This window comes from Hordeum vulgare, chromosome 2H (genome assembly GCF_904849725.1).
Source record: "Hordeum vulgare subsp. vulgare chromosome 2H, MorexV3_pseudomolecules_assembly, whole genome shotgun sequence".
In the NCBI taxonomy this organism is placed as follows: Eukaryota; Viridiplantae; Streptophyta; class Magnoliopsida; order Poales; family Poaceae; genus Hordeum; species Hordeum vulgare.
Genome location: NC_058519.1, coordinates 529,921,995 through 529,939,690, shown reverse-complemented (window position 1 = coordinate 529,939,690; position 17,696 = coordinate 529,921,995). Strand labels below are relative to the sequence as shown.

The 17,696-nt window shown below is 43.1% G+C and overlaps 1 protein-coding gene across 3 annotated transcripts; it reads right to left on the bottom strand.

Moving 5' to 3' along the window:
- Nucleotides 1–6,981: 6,981 nt before the first annotated feature.
- Nucleotides 6,982–16,409, bottom strand: LOC123427023 (oryzain alpha chain-like). 3 transcript variants are annotated; one of them, XR_006622354.1, is made up of 4 exons: nt 15,941–16,409; nt 15,223–15,293; nt 13,762–13,916; nt 6,982–7,480 (listed from the first exon to the last, which is right to left on the bottom strand). XR_006622354.1 is itself a non-coding variant. In XM_045110954.1 (2 exons), exons 1-2 carry the CDS (start codon nt 16,245–16,247, stop codon nt 15,280–15,282), a joined length of 321 nt encoding a protein of 106 aa, XP_044966889.1. In that variant the 5' UTR covers nt 16,248–16,409; the 3' UTR covers nt 15,080–15,279. The 3 variants fall into 3 exon arrangements, 1 of the variants encoding a protein (XP_044966889.1); XR_006622355.1 differs by having other exon boundaries at nt 13,790–13,916; XM_045110954.1 differs by lacking the exons at nt 6,982–7,480; nt 13,762–13,916 and having other exon boundaries at nt 15,080–15,293.
- Nucleotides 16,410–17,696: the final 1,287 nt, after the last annotated feature.

Below are 17,696 nucleotides of genomic sequence, written 5' to 3'. Positions count from 1 at the left end.
CATATCTATTAGGAGGACAAGGTGTAATAGGTGATTCAAAGTCTTCACCAGTTTCACCATTTTCAAGTTCGCTAGCTCTAGCAATATGAGCATCAAGTAATTCACTCAGTGGCATAGTTTTAGCTTCAACATGTGTAGAAATAGTATCATGATTAATTTCACAAGTAGCATCATCAAGTTCATGTGATATATGAGGACGATCAATGGGTGGTGGTGTAGCAAGCTGATTCAAAACAGTAGGTGAATCAAAAGCAGAGCTAGATGGCAGTTCCTTACCTCCTCTCGTGCGAGAGGGGACTATCTTAGTTTGATTATCTTTCAGATTCCTCATTGTGGCAATTGGATCCTCAAGACAACATAAAAAATAAAGTTATGCTCCCCGACAACGATGCGAGAAAAAGGTTTTGATAACCCACAAGTATAGGGGATCACGACAGTCTTCACGGGCAGTATTTCACCATAATTTATTGATTCGACGCAAGGGGAGACAAAGAATATTTATTGACCTTAACAATTGAGTTGTCAATTCAGACACACCTGGAATATCTCTCTGCAACAAGGATTTAGTAGCACAACAAATGATAGTAGTAATAGTAACAGTGATAGCAGCAATTTTAGCAACAATAGTAACAGTAGCAATTGAGTAGAAGGTGTGACAGCAGTGGCAACAGTAGTAACTTAACAAGATTCGGTATATGTAACCCGTAGGCATGTGGATCGGTGATGGATAATGATTTAGATGTCATTGATCATGTAACAGTTACACACTAGGGCGACACAGAACTAGCTCCAATTCATCAATATAATGTAGGCATGTATTATGTATATAGTCGTACGTGCTTACGATAAGAACTTGCATCACATCTTCTGTCCTACCCTCCCATGGCAGCAGGGTCCTATTGGAATCTAAGGGATATTAAGGCCTCGTTTTAATATAGAACTGTAGCAAGGCATTAACACATGGTGAATACATGAATTCCTCAAACTACGGCAATCACCGGAAAGAATCCCAATTATTATCACCTTGGGGTATGTGTATCAAGACACATAATAGGTAATTACAACTTGCAAGATAGGATCCAAATCACTCTTATATTCATGAAAACATAATAGGTTCAGATTTGAAATCATGGCACTCACGCCCTAGTGACAGGCATTAAGCATAGCAAAGTCATAGTAACATCAATCTCAGAACATTGGTGGATACTAGGGATCAAGCCCTATCAAACTTAACTCGATTACATGGTCAATCTCATCCAATCCCACCACCATCCAGCAATCCTACAAAGGAATTACTCACTCCCGGCGGTGAGCATCATAGCGGTGTTGATGGAGAAGGGTTGGTGATGATGATGGCGACGAATCCCCCTCTCGTGAGCCCCAAATGGACTCCAGATCAACCCTCCGGAGGAAGAACGAGAGGTGGCGATGGCTCGATCTCATAAAACGCGATGAAAACTTCTCTCTATTTTTTCCTCATAGATGAGATTTTAGAGGATTGGAATTAGGGTTGGAGGAGCCACGTGGGCCCCACAAGCCATCAAGATGCGACCTCGGGGCGCCCTGTTGGCTTGTGGCCCCCTGGTAACCTTTCTACGGCACATATTTGCTCCATTATTCATCATAAATCCCAGAAATAAATTCACAAAAAGTTTCGTCCAGTTCCGAGAACTTCTATTTCTGCACAAAAATAACACCATGGTAGTTCTGCTGAAAACAGCGTCAGTCCGGGTTAGTTTCATTCAAATCATGCAAATTAGAGGTCAAAAACAAAGCAAAAGTGTTTGGAAAAGTAGATACATTGGAGATGTATCAATCTCCAAGGTATGGTGGGGGAGGCGCTAATGACTTCATGTCATGTCCTAAGTCGAGTTCCCACAAAGCATAAAACCATTACTCCAATTGAGGAATGGGAAAGGAAAAGGCTGAAACTCTCTTATCTACGTACTTGGGTTGTTTGGCGAAAGTCAATATACCAATACCCAAGAAGCAGAGCTTGGACCAAAAACCATGGATTGTACTCTTGTGGTTTATGCTTTTCATAGCATTGGCTATATATTTTTTATAATAAAATCTAAGGTACCCGACATGCATGTTGGTACGATTAGGGAGTCGAATGATGAGACTTTCCTTAAGGACATATTTCCTATGAAGGATATGCCTAAATCATCAAATCATGAGGTACCTACCTATCTACTCATGAATTTTCTGTAATTCCTGAAACCACCATTGTGATAGAACACGTTGAGAATCCTGAGGAGGATGGCAATGAGACTCCTATAAGGAGTAAGAGACGAAGGAATGCAAAGTCCTTTGGTGATGATTTCATTGTGTACCTCGTGGATGAAACACCCAGGACTCTTTCAGAAGCTTATGCATCTTCTCATGGTGACTACTGGAAGGAAGTTGTCCGTAGTGAGATGGAATCCATCTTAGCTAATGGAACCTGGGAAGTCATTATTTATCCATATGGGTGCAAACCCGTGGAATGTAAGTGGGTGTTCAAGAAAAAATCTTAGACCTGATGGTACAATTGTACAAGGCATGGCTTGTGGCCAATGATTATATCCAGAAAGAAGGTGAAGACTTCTTTGCTACTTACTCACATGTGGCTAGATTGGCAACTATTCAGGTGCTGCTATCATTGGGTGTCTCACGCGGTCTTCTCGTTCATCAAATGGACGTTAAGACGGCTTTCCTCAATGGAGATTTGGATGAGGAAATTTACATGGACAGCCCGATGGTTTTGTAGTACCTGGTCAGGAAGGAAAGGTGTGCAAGTTATTAAAGTCTTTATATGGCCTTAGACAAGCTCATAAGCAGTGGCATCAGAAGTTCAAAAGAACATTAACTACTGCATGCTTTGTTGTAAACGAAGGTGACAAGTGTGTGTACTATCTCCATGGTGGGGCGAAGGAGTTGTTTTTTTACCTGTATGTCAATGACATACTGATCTTTGGAACCAAACTTGATTTAATCAAGGAGGTTAAAGATTTCTTATCTCGTTCTTTTTAGATGAAGGATCTAGGAGTAGCAGATGTTATTCTGGACATCAAGCTGCTGAGAGATGAGAATGGTGGGATTACACTACTTCAATCTCACTATGTGGAAAAAGGTCTTGAGTCGTTTTGGGTATAGCAACTGCAAGCCTTCTCCAACTCCATATGATGCTAGTGTGTTGCTTCAAAAGAATTGATGGATTACTAGAGATCAACTCAGGTATTCTCAGATTATTGGCTCGCTTATGTACTTGGCGAGTGTCGCGAGGCCTGACATCTCGTTTGTTGTGAGCAAACTAAGCCGGTTTGTATCAAAACGGGAAGATGATCATTGGCATGCGCTTGAGAGAGTTATGCGCTATTTGAAAGGCACTTCGAGCTATGGGATTCACTACACTAGGTACCCGAGGGTACTGGAGGGTTATAGTGACTCAAACTAGATATCTGATGCTGATGACATTAAGGCCACAAGTGGTTATGTTTTACACTTGATGGTGGTGTTGTTTCCTGGAAGTCTTGCAAGAAGACCATCTTAATGAGGTCAACTATGGAAGCAGAACTCACAACATTAGATACCGCCACGGTTGAACAGTTATAAGGATAATATGAAGTCATCAAGGCATGTGAAGAGGAGATTGAAATATGTCAGAAAAATGAAGAACTCCGGAGTTATTGTGTTGGATTATATTCAAACGTCTAAAAACTTGGGAGACCCCTTCACAAAGGGTTTATCATGTAATGTGATAGAAAATGCGTCGAGGGCGACGGGTTTGAGACCCGCCGTATGAGTTGCCCATAGTGGTAACCCACTCTATGTCGTCGGAAATTCCATGAAGTAGAAGTGGGAGACAAGTTGTTGGGCAGCTAGAAGGAGAGTATCCCTATATTTGCGATCCCACTCCGTGAAAATGCAATACTCTCAAAATCTGCATGGCAGGTTGATACTTATCTTAATGTGTTTCAAGTGGCTTATTTGGGTAAGCGGAGATGTGTCCTACAGAGCATCTCCTGAGGAACACACCTATGTGAATTTGACTGTTAAATGTCGCAGTCTATGAGAATTGGGTGTTCTCTAATGCATTCATGAAAGGCCCCGGAGTATGATGTATACGCTCCACCCGCTGGGAAGCCTTGCGGCAGCCGAGTATCGATCAAGGATTTGTGTGAAACTAGTCCCACAGAAAGCTTGTAGTTCAAGGCATAGTCCACTATTCAAGTTGTGATCTAGTGTGGCATAAAATTCTAAATGGAAGTTCAAATTAACTGTCTCCATCAAGAACCGGTATATAAACAATGTTTTGAAACTAAGAGATGACATGTGCCAATGAGGCTTTGTGGGAGATTGTTGGATTTTGCTAGTAGGCCTTTGGCCTAAAGCCCAACTAAAATCTGAAATTCTCTTGACCCAATTCCTTAGGTGTGTGTGTGGTGTGAGTAGGACTAAAGTTTAGTCCCATATTGCTAATTGGAAGAGAGGTACACATTTTTATAAGGTGAGCTCCTCTAGCACTTGTACGAGCATGAGAAAAAGAGGCCCACGTGCACTCCTCCTCGCTCGACACGCCACGCCTCATCATGATGCGTCGCGGGTTACGGGATTGAGCCGAGCCAAGCTCATAACTACGCGCTTATTTTTGCTGCTCAGAAACTAAGAGTCCATAACAGACGTGCCACGATCTGAGATGCGAGATCATGGGTTGTAACCGACTCAGACGTGGGTACAGTCCACGTCTCTCCATCCTGTTGTGCATATATATATGTGAGGTCCCTGCTTACCCTCCTACCTTTTCATCAACGACATGGCCGAGAACACCAATGCTGGCGGTTCTACTCCCGTTGCACCGTATGCAATCTTATCCTCTCTCTATATGAGATCATGCTAGACTTTCTCTGTTTGGTTTGTGGCCTAGATTTGATCCACTTGTTTACTATGTCAGTTTACATGATTAGTTTACTGTTGCTATCATGATTTATTTATTACTTATTTCAGATTAAATTTTGTAGTAATTTTCTCATATTTTCAACATATTTGTCCATGAGAGATTAAATTTCATTGCTGCATTTTTTTTGGCCTTTTGCCAGCCTTTTGCCAGCTAGCTAGTCGTGTCAATTGCAACTTTGAGCCGATAACAGCAAGTACAAAAGAGTAACAAACCACACTATAAACAATGAGAACAAGTGAATCAAGCAATGCAGCTAATTTAAGAGGCTCTCGACGACTTAGGCCCTCCTTCGAATATAAACTTGAAGCCATATTATGCGCGCTGCAAATGTCTCTCACGCAAAAACAAAACAAGTAAGAAAGCAAATTAGGGGGTTGGACACTTCTCCACCATTTAGGCTCCTCCCTCAAACGGTTACAACTTGTAGCCTTGTTATGCAAGCAGGCTATGCAAACTGGGCATGTGCAATGGAGCTAGTGCAAGATGGATGGAAATGTTTTTTAAAGAATCTTTAAAAAAAATACGAGAATCATGGATGAAAATGTCTCACGCAACCCCTTGTTGTGGACTGGTAACTGCCCCTTACTAAGTATAACAATTGTGAGCTTGCATCTAGGCTAAGCCAGAACTGACCAAGGCAAGAACCATTCGGCCCGTCGCGCGACCCGCGCGTGTAGCTGATTAGACATGTAATTTTTTTCGTCTAAATTTATTGCAACTAACATTCAAATTTGCTATAAGCATTTTTTATTTGTTATTTTTGTCCACTAGAAAGTTGCATATACGTTGGTTGCAATCCCAGTGTATTGAATTTTTTACTACAACCAATATTTTTAATTTTTACTACAATCGTGTTAATTTTTGCTACAACCGGTATCATTTTTTGCTACACCCGTTCATTAAAAAAGTTGCATACACCTTTGCTAGAGTTGCAACCCAAATTTATCGGATTATTTTTGCTACAACCTATATTTTATTTTCCTACCATGCATCATCAGCGTTATTTTTTGCTACGATCACGTTGATATTTTTTTTGCTACAACCATATTTTTGTTGCAACCATGACCGAAATTTTCTGCATCGTGACCAAAATTTGTTGCATCAAAGAATTTTACTACATAAACAGATCTAACGGTGCAACCCACGGATCTGACACTTACGCTACGATCGTTCAGGCCGACGCAGAGCTACGATCGTTCAGGCCGACGCAGAGCGCTGCCCATAATGCTTTCGGTCCATAGTAAACGCGACATCAGTTCATACTTCTCTGGGGACAGGTTTTCCAAACCGAATTTGCTTTGTTAGCTAGCTTAACTATTTCAGAGACGCTATGGCTTTCTTTCAAAGAAACTGAGCATCCGTAACAAAGAAAGCTATTTCATGATGGCATAAAGAGAGCTACTCCGTTCGTATCAAAATATAAGGCTGATCACAATGTGAGTATCATATTTATATATAGTATCATGCATGTCAACTAAAGATTTTGAGCTTATATAACACATAATTAAATGAGAAAAGAAAGGATTAAGTATCATAAATTCATAATATGATAACCATATCATATTAAATAATATACTAATATATGTCTTGCATGATAATAAATAAAACTATTATGATACTAAATTATAATACTATGCATTAGGCCTTGTTCGGTTAATCCCTTTTAAAAGGGGATTGAAGAGGATTTAGGTGAAATTTGATTTGTAAAGGATTTAATCCCTCTCAATCCCCTCCAAACCCCTTCAAATCTGAAGGCTTTATAAAGATAATATCATACAATAACATTATATGCATGATACTTTCCATTATAACCAATCTAAAGCATCTTTTTGGGTAGTTTAGCCTACAAGAACGTTTTATATTTTGGTGGTACAGAGGTAGTCGTTTTATATTTTGGTGGTACAGAGGTAGTATTTCATTAAGTCGCGATCTCTTCAGTACGAGGCATCAATGGCCGAGTTTGCATATAATATTATCTGCATTCATTAGTAACAACCAAGAGATAATATAAACTCGTGGGCGCCATTTTCAGTAGTCAATAAAACAACGAAATGCAATGGTCTTATAACTGAATTTAGTATCGTAACAGCATATACTATACATATGCAAAGAAAGTACAAATTAGAAGCTGGCCGAGATTTGCCACATAGCAGCGAAGGAAACAAAAGAGACGGCGGCAAAAAGGCAATTATTATGGTGTTTCCAACAGTTAGGATAATTGGCGAGCATGTTGGCACCGGTGCGTTCAGCTGCGGTCTCTGGTAGACCTCATCCGGCAGTGGGGCGATCTGCTGCAGAGAGGAGACCCTGCAAGACCGGAGACGCGATAATGCCTTGTCGGCCTGGTCACAAAGGGAGGCAGACGCTCTGATTGCACCTGCACCGGTCTTGAGCAGCGAGCCAAGTAAACACCATGCATTTGTTAGGCGCCCAAACACCAACAGTTTCAAGTTTGAAGAGTGTGTAGCATATGCTGATTGTGTGGCGTAATATCTGCAAGTTCCAACTGAAGACGCCGTCGCCGGTGGCCTCAACAACCTGTGCCTCCATGATATCAGCTAAGTGTACCAACCCTCATGACCATCTAATACTTTACCAAATTTGTCCTAAGGTACACATTCACGAAATGTTGCAACTCTAAGACTCTTATGTAAGCATTGTTGTACTAGAAACACAATGACCAACCTCTACTGAATGTCACACATAAATGCCTCATTGGTATTCCAAAAACCTAAGCACAAGGAAAAATATTGCTGCGAATCAAACAGGGCACAAACGTTTCCAGCAACTCAACATTTCATAAACATATCGAGAAGTACGTATGGATACGCCCAGCCTTCCAGGTTTGCTACAACGCCAAACTAGTTACTTAAAGGATCAGCAAACGAAGATAACCCAAGATACCACGCAAAGAGTCAAGCGAGATGAATTTTTCAGGTCCTGCAAGAATCAAGTCAAGACGACGACAACACAACTCGGTCAGGCCCTTGTTTTCATACACAATCACAGCCAATTAAAAGACCAGGTTTGGGAGCAGGCTGCTTAAGGATTCTTTCAAGCAAACGTGCTTCCAGATAAAAGAGCACAGCTCTGCCGCCACATTCTTCAGGCGAAGTTTGTAGATAATTTCAGAAAATTCCGCCAATGCTACTTATTCCTGACAGAGAATTATAATAACCTTCACATATTGCAACTTTTCCTGAAAGTATGTTTTGCGTCCATTGTTTTTCGAAACAGAGTAAACCAGATCCGCAGTGTACTAAATGAACATACACTTTTCTACCATTTGTTTCACTTGTTGGGAGCTTCACTAATGGAACCTTTAGGAGAAAAACTACACTGACGAATCTAGGTGCATGCAGCTGAATTAGATTGCCAACACATTAGCATCTTTTAACATAAGAGCTCTCATACCACATAGCAGTAGTCGAACAAAATACTAGGACTGCACCAACCGCCGAGGCATCACTAAGAGCTAAGATATGCTTCCAGACATCGTTTTTTATACCAAACAATTAGAAAGGCAAGGCATATACTGCAAGATTCGGTTAACAGCTATTTAAGACATGGGAACAGAGAATGAACTCTATTAGATACATCAGTACCTCTTGTCTTAAGCAACTTCAGGAGCATCCAGTTAGGTGGCACGGCTTGCCAGGTGCTACCTGGCATGTTCTATGCTAGAGTTATAAAAAAAGGGATGCTAGAGTTATGGAAACGGTATATATGACATGTTCTAATAGAAGATCATTTGTCATGTTTATCTGTACCTATGAATGTCCTAGCTGAAAACATCATTCAACATTCAACATTCGTGGTTGATGTAGTTAGTCACCCTAGAGCCCCTGCATTGCCTTCACAGGCGGCTCGGGGGGAAACCATTCCCGCCGCCGGTGCCACCCACCTCCCCCCTCCCCTCCCTCGCCGCCGTCGTAGGATGTTGTCGGGCTAAGCCTGGGCGACAGACGGCGGCGGCGGGGCATCCCGCGGCGCCTTCTTTCCCCTCTGATTCAAGCCCTCTCCCATGACGCCGTCTTCTCCTTGGGTGTGGCTTCCGGCGGCACGGTGTGCTGCTCCTGCTTCGGCGGCGGCGTGCCGACGTCTTGCGAGCTGGACGGGGCCCGGCGACTGTGGCGCCCTTCCTGCTCCCGTGCGGCTCCGGCTTCGCGGTGACGGCGGATCTGCGGTCAAGCTTCGGGCTCCCCAGCGGCAGCTTTGGCTGTTGGCTGGCCTCTCGCAGAGGCTTGGGCCGGTCGTCGGTCTGGTCAGGCCCCTCCTCTGCCTTCAGATCTGGCGAGGCAGGGCCCTATGTCGACAGACATGGTCGTCCTTCCCTGGCTGAGCAGTTGTTTGCGGTGGAGGATGGATCCCGGGGCGGCAGCCCCAGGATGGTGGTGGGTGGCAACGGCTGCAGTGTTCGTGCGGGCGAAGCGATGGCCGTGCTATGCCGGTTGGACCAGTCGGTCTTCGGTCGTGTGGTGCAGCTGCCAGTGAGAACCATGCCTGGCTGCGGTCGGGGCGATGATGGTGACGTCTACGGGCGTCGTGACCCTGTTGAGGGCATCGTCGTTGCAGCTTGTCTCCATGACCGAGTTTCCGGCTGTGGGGACTTTTGGATGTTTGTGGTGGCTTCTGCATGGTCATGGCATGATGGCTTCGTGGGAGGCGTGCGGGCTAGCGAAGGTGTTGTGCATGGAGTTGTGGTGTTGGGAGGTGCTCCGGGCGAAGGCTTGCCGGGCAAAAACTTGTCGGTCGACGGTGTCGGCGTCTGTGGATGTCGGCTCACCTCCTTGGAGGCACCGTCGAGAAGTTCTATCCCTGCACACCCTCGAATCCAGTTCTTCGGGTGAAAACCTTAGTCCCGGTTGGGTCGGATGACGGCGTCGGCATCGTCGCTTCCTTCTTGGGGGTGTTGTCTTGTAGAGCTTTGGATCTCGTTTGCACGCTCCATGACGCTCGCGACATTGCGGTCGGCTAGGGCCCGTCCGGCAATGTGGATGCTCTGCGTGGCTTCTTGTGTGGCAACGATGGCCGCTTCAAGCGGAGTAGGATTTTCTGTTGTGTTCTGGTAGTCGGTCTCATCCAGCGCGTTCGAGGGGTCGTCGTGCCTCTCTTGTCTTCTGAAGTCGGAGCTATTTGAGGAGGAGCCTTGCGGTGACGATGACGCGAGACGGGTGGTTGGTTCTGGCGCTGGCTCGACACAGGTCCGGCGTTGTTTATCCTACAATGCTCGTCGACAGAGTCGGAGCTGCCTGGTCGCAGGCGCGTGCAGTGGACTGTTTGGCGTTGACCGACGCAGGCCTCTGCGCTCGACTACGGTGGAGGCTACATCGGTGGTCGTCGATGGTGAAATTGGAGTCGCCCTCGTGGAGGTGTGATGACGATGACGCCGGATTGCAACCTCGACGACGCTCTTCTCCTTGGCGGCGTGTGTGCGTTCTTGTGTAGGTTGACAGGTCGCCTTGTGTGCCTTGTTTTGGTGGGCGTATTGTGACGGTTTTAGCCCGATTTTCCGTTTATTAACCGGGCAACTCTCTTCGACCTTTTTTAATGAATCGGGCCCTAACGGACCGTGTTTCAAAAAAAACAAGGATGATTTGTGAGAGCAACATCTACCGTCACTGCCACAAAGGATTGAATCTTTTAACCAGACCTGGACATAGAAACATTAGTTACAGAACTATATTAAAATGATAGTTTGCCCCACGTTTCGTGCTGACTAATATTAGTCTCATTAGCCTATGCTTCAGCATAACAGCCAGGCATCTTACATTCTTAAGTCAATCCCCACTACAAGCAGTTCTCTTAGCATGCAGATAGTCCACCTCATCATGCATGACATGTCATCAGAATCAGTTACAATAGCGATGGGATCACGTCATATTTTCCAGCTCGGTGTGCATCGACTCCCCATCTCCAAGGCTTTCTCTGCCTCCCCTCCGATTCGATTTCTAGCCGCGTCTCCAGTTTGAATGTGTTGCACGTACTCATTAGACAGTTAAAAGCCCATGGTAAAAACAATTTGGACGTTCAAAGCCCATGGAAAAGCAAAAAAAATCCTATGTCCATCGCATCGCTCAGTCTCTTCCTCATTGCGTCTCTCTCCCGGCCAGCCACCGCAGCGAGTCGTTCCATCGCGACTGCGTGAGTACACCACGACGCACCCTCCCCCGGCTGGGCGGCACCATTCCGGCGCGATTGCAGGACGACCCATCGTCCCCCGGCCAGCCGCCACCATGCGTGACGTTCTGTCAGCCAGCCACCACAAATGATGCTCCACAAACGGTACACCATAAATTTGGCCTACCATTAACGCCCCCTCGGCACTTTTCTCCAGATCGCATATTCCTGTTGCGCCTGCCTCCCCGGGTCAGCGTAATTCCATTCAGATCACATATTCATGTGGTCGCTGCCTCAGCGGTTCAACTTTGTTCCATCAAGATCTATTCCTGTTATGGCTGGCTCTGAGAGGGTAAGCGTAATTCCATCCATGATTTCTCCCTTGGTGAATTTTTCTATGTTTTTGTATTGCTGAATCACTAGCAACTACCAATGTGGCTATCTGTATAATCAAAAGTATGCCTATTTGAATTATCGTGTAGTTTCATTTCAGCAGCAGTATGTTATATACAAGTTCCAAACACTCAAATAGTCCTTTGGATTTATGAGCTACTAATCGGAGACCTTGCTAGATTTCAGAAGATGCGATAGATGGATGGCTGTATCTCCACCAAGCTGGATGTATGGTTTGTTGCGTACTTACCCATACTGTGTGCTGTTTCATCACTTAGTGGTATGCTTTGTATTCACTTCTGGTCTGCATTGCTCAATCGTATGTGTGTTCCATTATCCATACTAGTATTTTTTTCCTTGAATACAAATTCAGAGTTGAGTGTGATTTTTTCCGCAGGTATTTGTGTGAGAGCTAACATACTGCATCCGTCCGCGACACCACACACCACTTGCAGTTGTTGTCTTCTCTGCCTCACATCAATGGTGTACCTGCTGATGCCACAACAGGTGTTTGTTCTCTAATGACTTTCTAATCTTTAAATTAATTATTTTGTTCCGTGCCAATGCTACACAAGGCTCCCCGTTGGACAGGGGCATCAGCCTGACATGAATGCACTCCCATTTTATCTTATTAAGAATTTAGTAATTGATGTCTTACTCTATAGATTTGTATTTGAAAATTGTTGATTCTAGCTTGCCAGATTCCCTGATAATGTGTGGAGAACTGCCTTCTATCAAGGTAAGGGTGTTTCTCTTTTGTAAGATTTAGGCCCTGTTTGGAACCACAATAGATTATGATAATCTGGATTATGAAGTTAGATTACATAATTTGGTTTATAAAAATAATCCAGGTGGACATGTTTGGAGGTCAGATTATATAAACTGTAATCCAGGTTTTACATTGCATACTGACCTGTCTGCCCTTTGTTTTTTTAAAGAGAGGAGGGTGGCGGTGGTAAGAATGTAATTATCTCCAACTTTACAAGGGTAATGGGTCATTAGCAATCCATAATCTGATTTTAGCTGATGTAGAGTAGATTATGAGTTTTTAATAATCTGTCTATCTAGTTTTTATAATCTACACCATAATCTGTTCTGTTTGGAGACAGAATAGATTATAAAAACTGGATTATATAATCTGGGTGGTTCCAAACAGGGCCTTAGAATATTTGCCACCTAGCTGTACCTATTTTTAGTTGCTCTACTCAATTATATTTCTGCAACGACTGACCAAGTTAATTTTCTCTATTTCATTCCCTAACTAGATGACAATTTTCTCTATCTCATTCCCCAACTAGATGACACAGCAATATTTTTATTTTCATGAAAATGTCTATTTTCGTACTGATAGTAACATCAGTATATCACATGTTGTAATGGTGTTGTGTTATGGCAGATATAAGGAGCAACAATAAAAAAAACAAAAGTTTGGTTTCAGGTGGGGAACCCTTTTCCCAAATACTTACTGATAGCATTCTTTTTGTTTCATATGGCACCCATCTAATATTTTTGGCAGCATTTCTACAAAATTGGAGAGGCGGAACAAACTTGATACACTAAGTAATGTTGGTCATTCGAGGGCTTCGGGTTTTGTGTCTGTCGTTTGCTTTCAAGTTTGCAAGCTGCTAGCTGTATTTTGAAAAGATATTAGTGGATGCCAAAATCTACTTATGTGTTGACGTGTTGTACATAAGGAGCAATGTAACTTACTCATTTTATCGTTATGTAAAACAAGAAATATGTGAATGTGTCTATCTAACTATGTTCTATATCGTAGCAACATCTGTAGACATCTAAATGGTTGAGATGACCATATGAAATTGATACATTTTACCCTAACTTGAAGTATGGCCATGGAAGATTAATTGTTATTACTCACACCTTTTTGGGTGAACTGAAAATTTATACTCAATGTTCGGAACACCATTTGGTACACTGAAAATGCACATAGTGCTTCCAGATTAGTACTTTTTTTTTCTTTCACATGTATATAATATAGTTGGTGCTTTTTCTCTTGCAAATTCTTTGTCAAACTTCCCGCAGCGACGCGCGGGGTATCATCTAGTTATTTGTATAAATGGTCATGCATCAGTACAACAGATACAATATTTTGGAGAGTCGGCACAATTATCGCCTAGCATGTGGCCATCTAAACTATTTGTTTCCCTAAGCCACACGAACTAGGTTCAAAGAGTTGCAATAAAGGAGAACTACCTGAAATCATGCACTAACTTCTAACACCTAGCAATAATCAGCCGGATTCAGAATCATTTGCAGAAAAGAACCAATGGAAATTATGCGCTCACATTGAGAATGGAGGGTGCAACTTTGTACCGAAATGGCTTCCAGATCACAATGTAAAAGAACTCATATGCTGACGCTTGAAGCACTAGCCCACCAGAACTTCATAGTACCATTCTTTGAGCGCCAACTTTACCAAGCGACATAAGGCTTCCTCCAGCTGCATTCAGATCAAATAAAGAGATAATATTCCAAACACACATGAAAGTAAGCTTACTCCATCTTACTTGTACTCTAGTTTGTCTTATGCTTCATGAGGACATCTTTTTAAGGGGAAAACATCCTCCATGTGTTGTCTTTAATTGAAAGATAACAAAAGTGGGCATGCTTCATGAGACGATGGGTTTTAGTTTTAAGCACAAAAGAAGGCATCCAGGTGCTATATTTCATCAGTAATGCAGTGAACAATAATATTTCTAGATTGTGTACCACTCTCTATTTTGTGCATCAGATCTGGTAAGGCTCTCCGTGTTTCTCTTTGTGTTCCTATTCTTCGTTTGTTTTGCAAAGCACATATTATGAGGTCCAAACTATTGTGGAGAAGCGGCTAAGACTAGGAACTGGAAAAGAAAATAGCAAAGTAAAGTAGTATTACAAAGAAAAAGAAAAAAAGACAGTTGAATGTGTTGAAGTGTATATGTGGATTGCTTAGCCCTTTCCATTAGTTCGGACTTTTGGTTGCGTTGGCTAGTGCATGAAGCTTAACATGGTATCGGAGCTAAGGTCTTGAGTTCAAGTTTTGGCTTTCGCAATTTATTTAAAAAATTGCTGGTAGCCCTTCTGTGTGTCCACGTAGAGGCCTCTTGAGTCATACGTGAGTTTCGCGTGCCATCGTTCTCTTCCGGTTGCACGTGTTGACTTGTCTTCCCCGTCACATGTGAGGGGACTGTTATAGTATATGTGGATTGCACTAGCCCTTTCATCAGATGGGACTTTTGGTTGCGTTAGCTAGTGCATTATGCTTAACATGGTATCAGAGCGTAAGGTCTTTAGTTCAAATCCTGGTTTTCGTGGTTTATATAAAAAAATTGCTGCTGCCCCTTTGTCCACGTATAGGCCTCTTGAGCCATACCCTTAAGTCTGTCCACGTGTTGACTTTCCGTTTCACACGTGAGAGAGGGTGTTGAAGTGTATATGTGGATTGCCTAGCCCTTTCCATCAGTTCGAACTTTTGGCTACGTTGGTAGTGCATGAAGCTTAACAAATGATAGGTTGTTTCCTGAAGATAGTCATGGTTACATGTCCATGCAGTTCTAATGATGTAGACAAAGTTCGTTAATTCATGATTTACTTGTGCCTTGCGTGCATGTCCTAAGAAACATATTAAAAACAATCTTTCTCACTGTATTTGTTTTCTCATTTCATCTTCTGGAAATGCATACATTTTCATCTCAATTTTATTACATAAGGAACTGGCAACAAAGTTATCAAAGCCAAAAGACTTCTGGCAACATATTCAGATGCACCTGTGCTTTGTCTCTCCAGGACGGGTGCTACCTCCAGACTTTATTTTGGTTCTCGGGCTATGGAATGACACCTATAAATGGTAAAAGTAACGAATGAGGATATAAAAAAAATCTTGTAGGTATAACTGGAGGTTTTATGCTAGTGATGATAATTCAGAGGAAGCACTTATACTAATATGTATGTGAAACATCCACATGAGATGTAGATGGTTCTCCCAGAAAAAATGACAGCAGATTGTGAGATCATCCGTTAGAGAACCATTAGCAACTATGCATTTTTCACCTTCAGCTAAGATTATTTCGGTCCAAATGCAGAGAAACTTAATGTCCATGTTTGTTGTAAACAATGTTTTTTCTATAATACTCATCAACCATAGAACCAAAATCTCGTGATTCTCTTACATTTTGTATAATCCAGTCGGTAATAGAAGCGCTCAACTATGTAATGTAAGTACCTAAGTCACACTCTGGTAAGAAAGAATTGGTAGACTAATCATACCCATGCATATAGGTTACTAAGAAATCTTCACACACTTGTGGCCAACTGTAGAATATTGTATAATCAGGATACCCATATGTTACTGTAGGATTTTTTTGGCCAAACAAAAAATCATCTACTGGAACTATTGCAGTTGACTGCTTAATCAAGGAGCAGGTTGAAAGCGGAATATATAATAAGAATATACAGTACTAGTAAGGATAGCGAGGGCTAACGTACGGCTATATATCTCCGCGCTGGTGCGGTCGGAGAACGAGTTGAGGCCGAGGCGGTACGGGTGGATCCCGGCATCGGCGCCGGCGTTGTGCCGGTCGACGGTGCGGAGCTTGTCCTTGAAAATAGCGTACCGGCGCTCCTCCTCGACGGCGGAGCCGTACGCCATCCCGTGCTTTGCCATCCACTCCACGAACACCCGCCGCATCTCCTCCTCCGTCCTCTCCCTGTACGACGCAATCGCCGCCTCCGCCGCCGCCAGCGGCACCAGCAGAAGCAGCAGCGTTGCCGCCGCCGCCGTGTAGCACCTCATCTCCGCTCCGCAACCACGACGGCGGGTTTTGATGGGGGGCGATGGTGTGTGTAGATGAGATCCGGAATTACGGATTTGTGTCTTTCTCCTCGAGTCCTCTTGTATTCCTCTTGTACATTTCGAGAAAACAATACACACTTCTACTCCACGCGAAAAAGGAAAAATAAACTCATTCTCGAAAAAGAAAATAACCATAGGCCTAACCAACACCGTCCGGCCCAGCGAATTGATTTGTAGGCCGAATGGCCAACGGGCAATTTTTCTTAAAAATGTTTCAAGTCAGTCCCCTGATTTTTTTAATTGAAATCATTAATTAAGGAATACTTTTTAAAAACCGTTCCCACTTTTTCACGTGCGACAAATAACGCATTCATGTATGTCATTTGTCGTAACATGTAAGTTTTTTTTACGTAGATTCGTATTTCTTAAATGTTTTAGCTTTTAAACTGTGCATCCAAATTTTGAATCATTTTCATCGTTCGATTCCTCGCGTCGAGATCTTTAAAATTAAATCACATGTTGATAGATTTTGACAAACTTCTTTTACGAAAAAACTGGACTTCTATCTCTCAAGAAAGAAAAAACAGAAAACACGTTTTTTCGTTTCTGCGAGGCATGGTCGCGAAAGAACAAAACAAAAAAAAAACGTGTTTTTTCGTTTTCAAGAGACATGGATTTGCCTCTCGTGAAAGAAAAAAACAGAAAACACGTTCTTTCTTCTCGTTTTCGAGAGGCACAACTCGCAGAAGCAAAACTGTGCCTTTAAGGAAGGAAAAAAACATATTATTATTTTTTTGTTTTCGAGAGGCACGGTGCCTCTCGTAAAAGCAAATTCTTGCCTCCGTGGAAGCAAAACAAATTTTTTTCATTGTTCGACAGAATGCACTCCCGGATGTGGTTGCTTGGAGTGCGATGATCTCTCTCTCTCTCTACACTCAAGCCGACCGTTGTCGAGAGGCATTTACCATTTTCAATGAGATGCAGGCGACCAAGGTGAACCTGAATGATGTGAACATGTCAGTGTGCTCTATGCTTGTGCGGTCCTAGGTGCACTTGAGACAGGCAAGTGGGTGCATTCATACATAAGGAGGAATGTTACGCTCTCGATCGATTCACTAACGAACTATGTAGCAATATAAGTGTAGATACAAGAATTTGAGGACGAGAGGAACTAGGAGAAAGGGATCGGAAAGATAGAGCCACCACTACATACAAGTCATTCGTTCCCCTCTCTTAGCGAACCCTAACCCTACTTAACCTTGCCCCGGGTTTCCCAGGTGTGGCTTGGAAACAGGGTGTTAGGCCTCCGAAGGAGTTGGGCTTGTTCTGGCCCAACGGTTGTCGTCGAGTGGTCGAATACTTGGGCTATAACACCCCCCCCCTCCTTGAGACTTGGCTTGTCCCCAAGCTTGGCAGGGCTGTGAAACATGGAACACCAGGTGGACGGTG

Excerpts from the sequence above, each read along its gene's own strand:
- LOC123427023 (XM_045110954.1), bottom strand. The coding sequence starts at position 16,247 with ATGAGGTGCTACACGGCGGCGGCGGCAACGCTGCTGCTTCTGCTGGTG.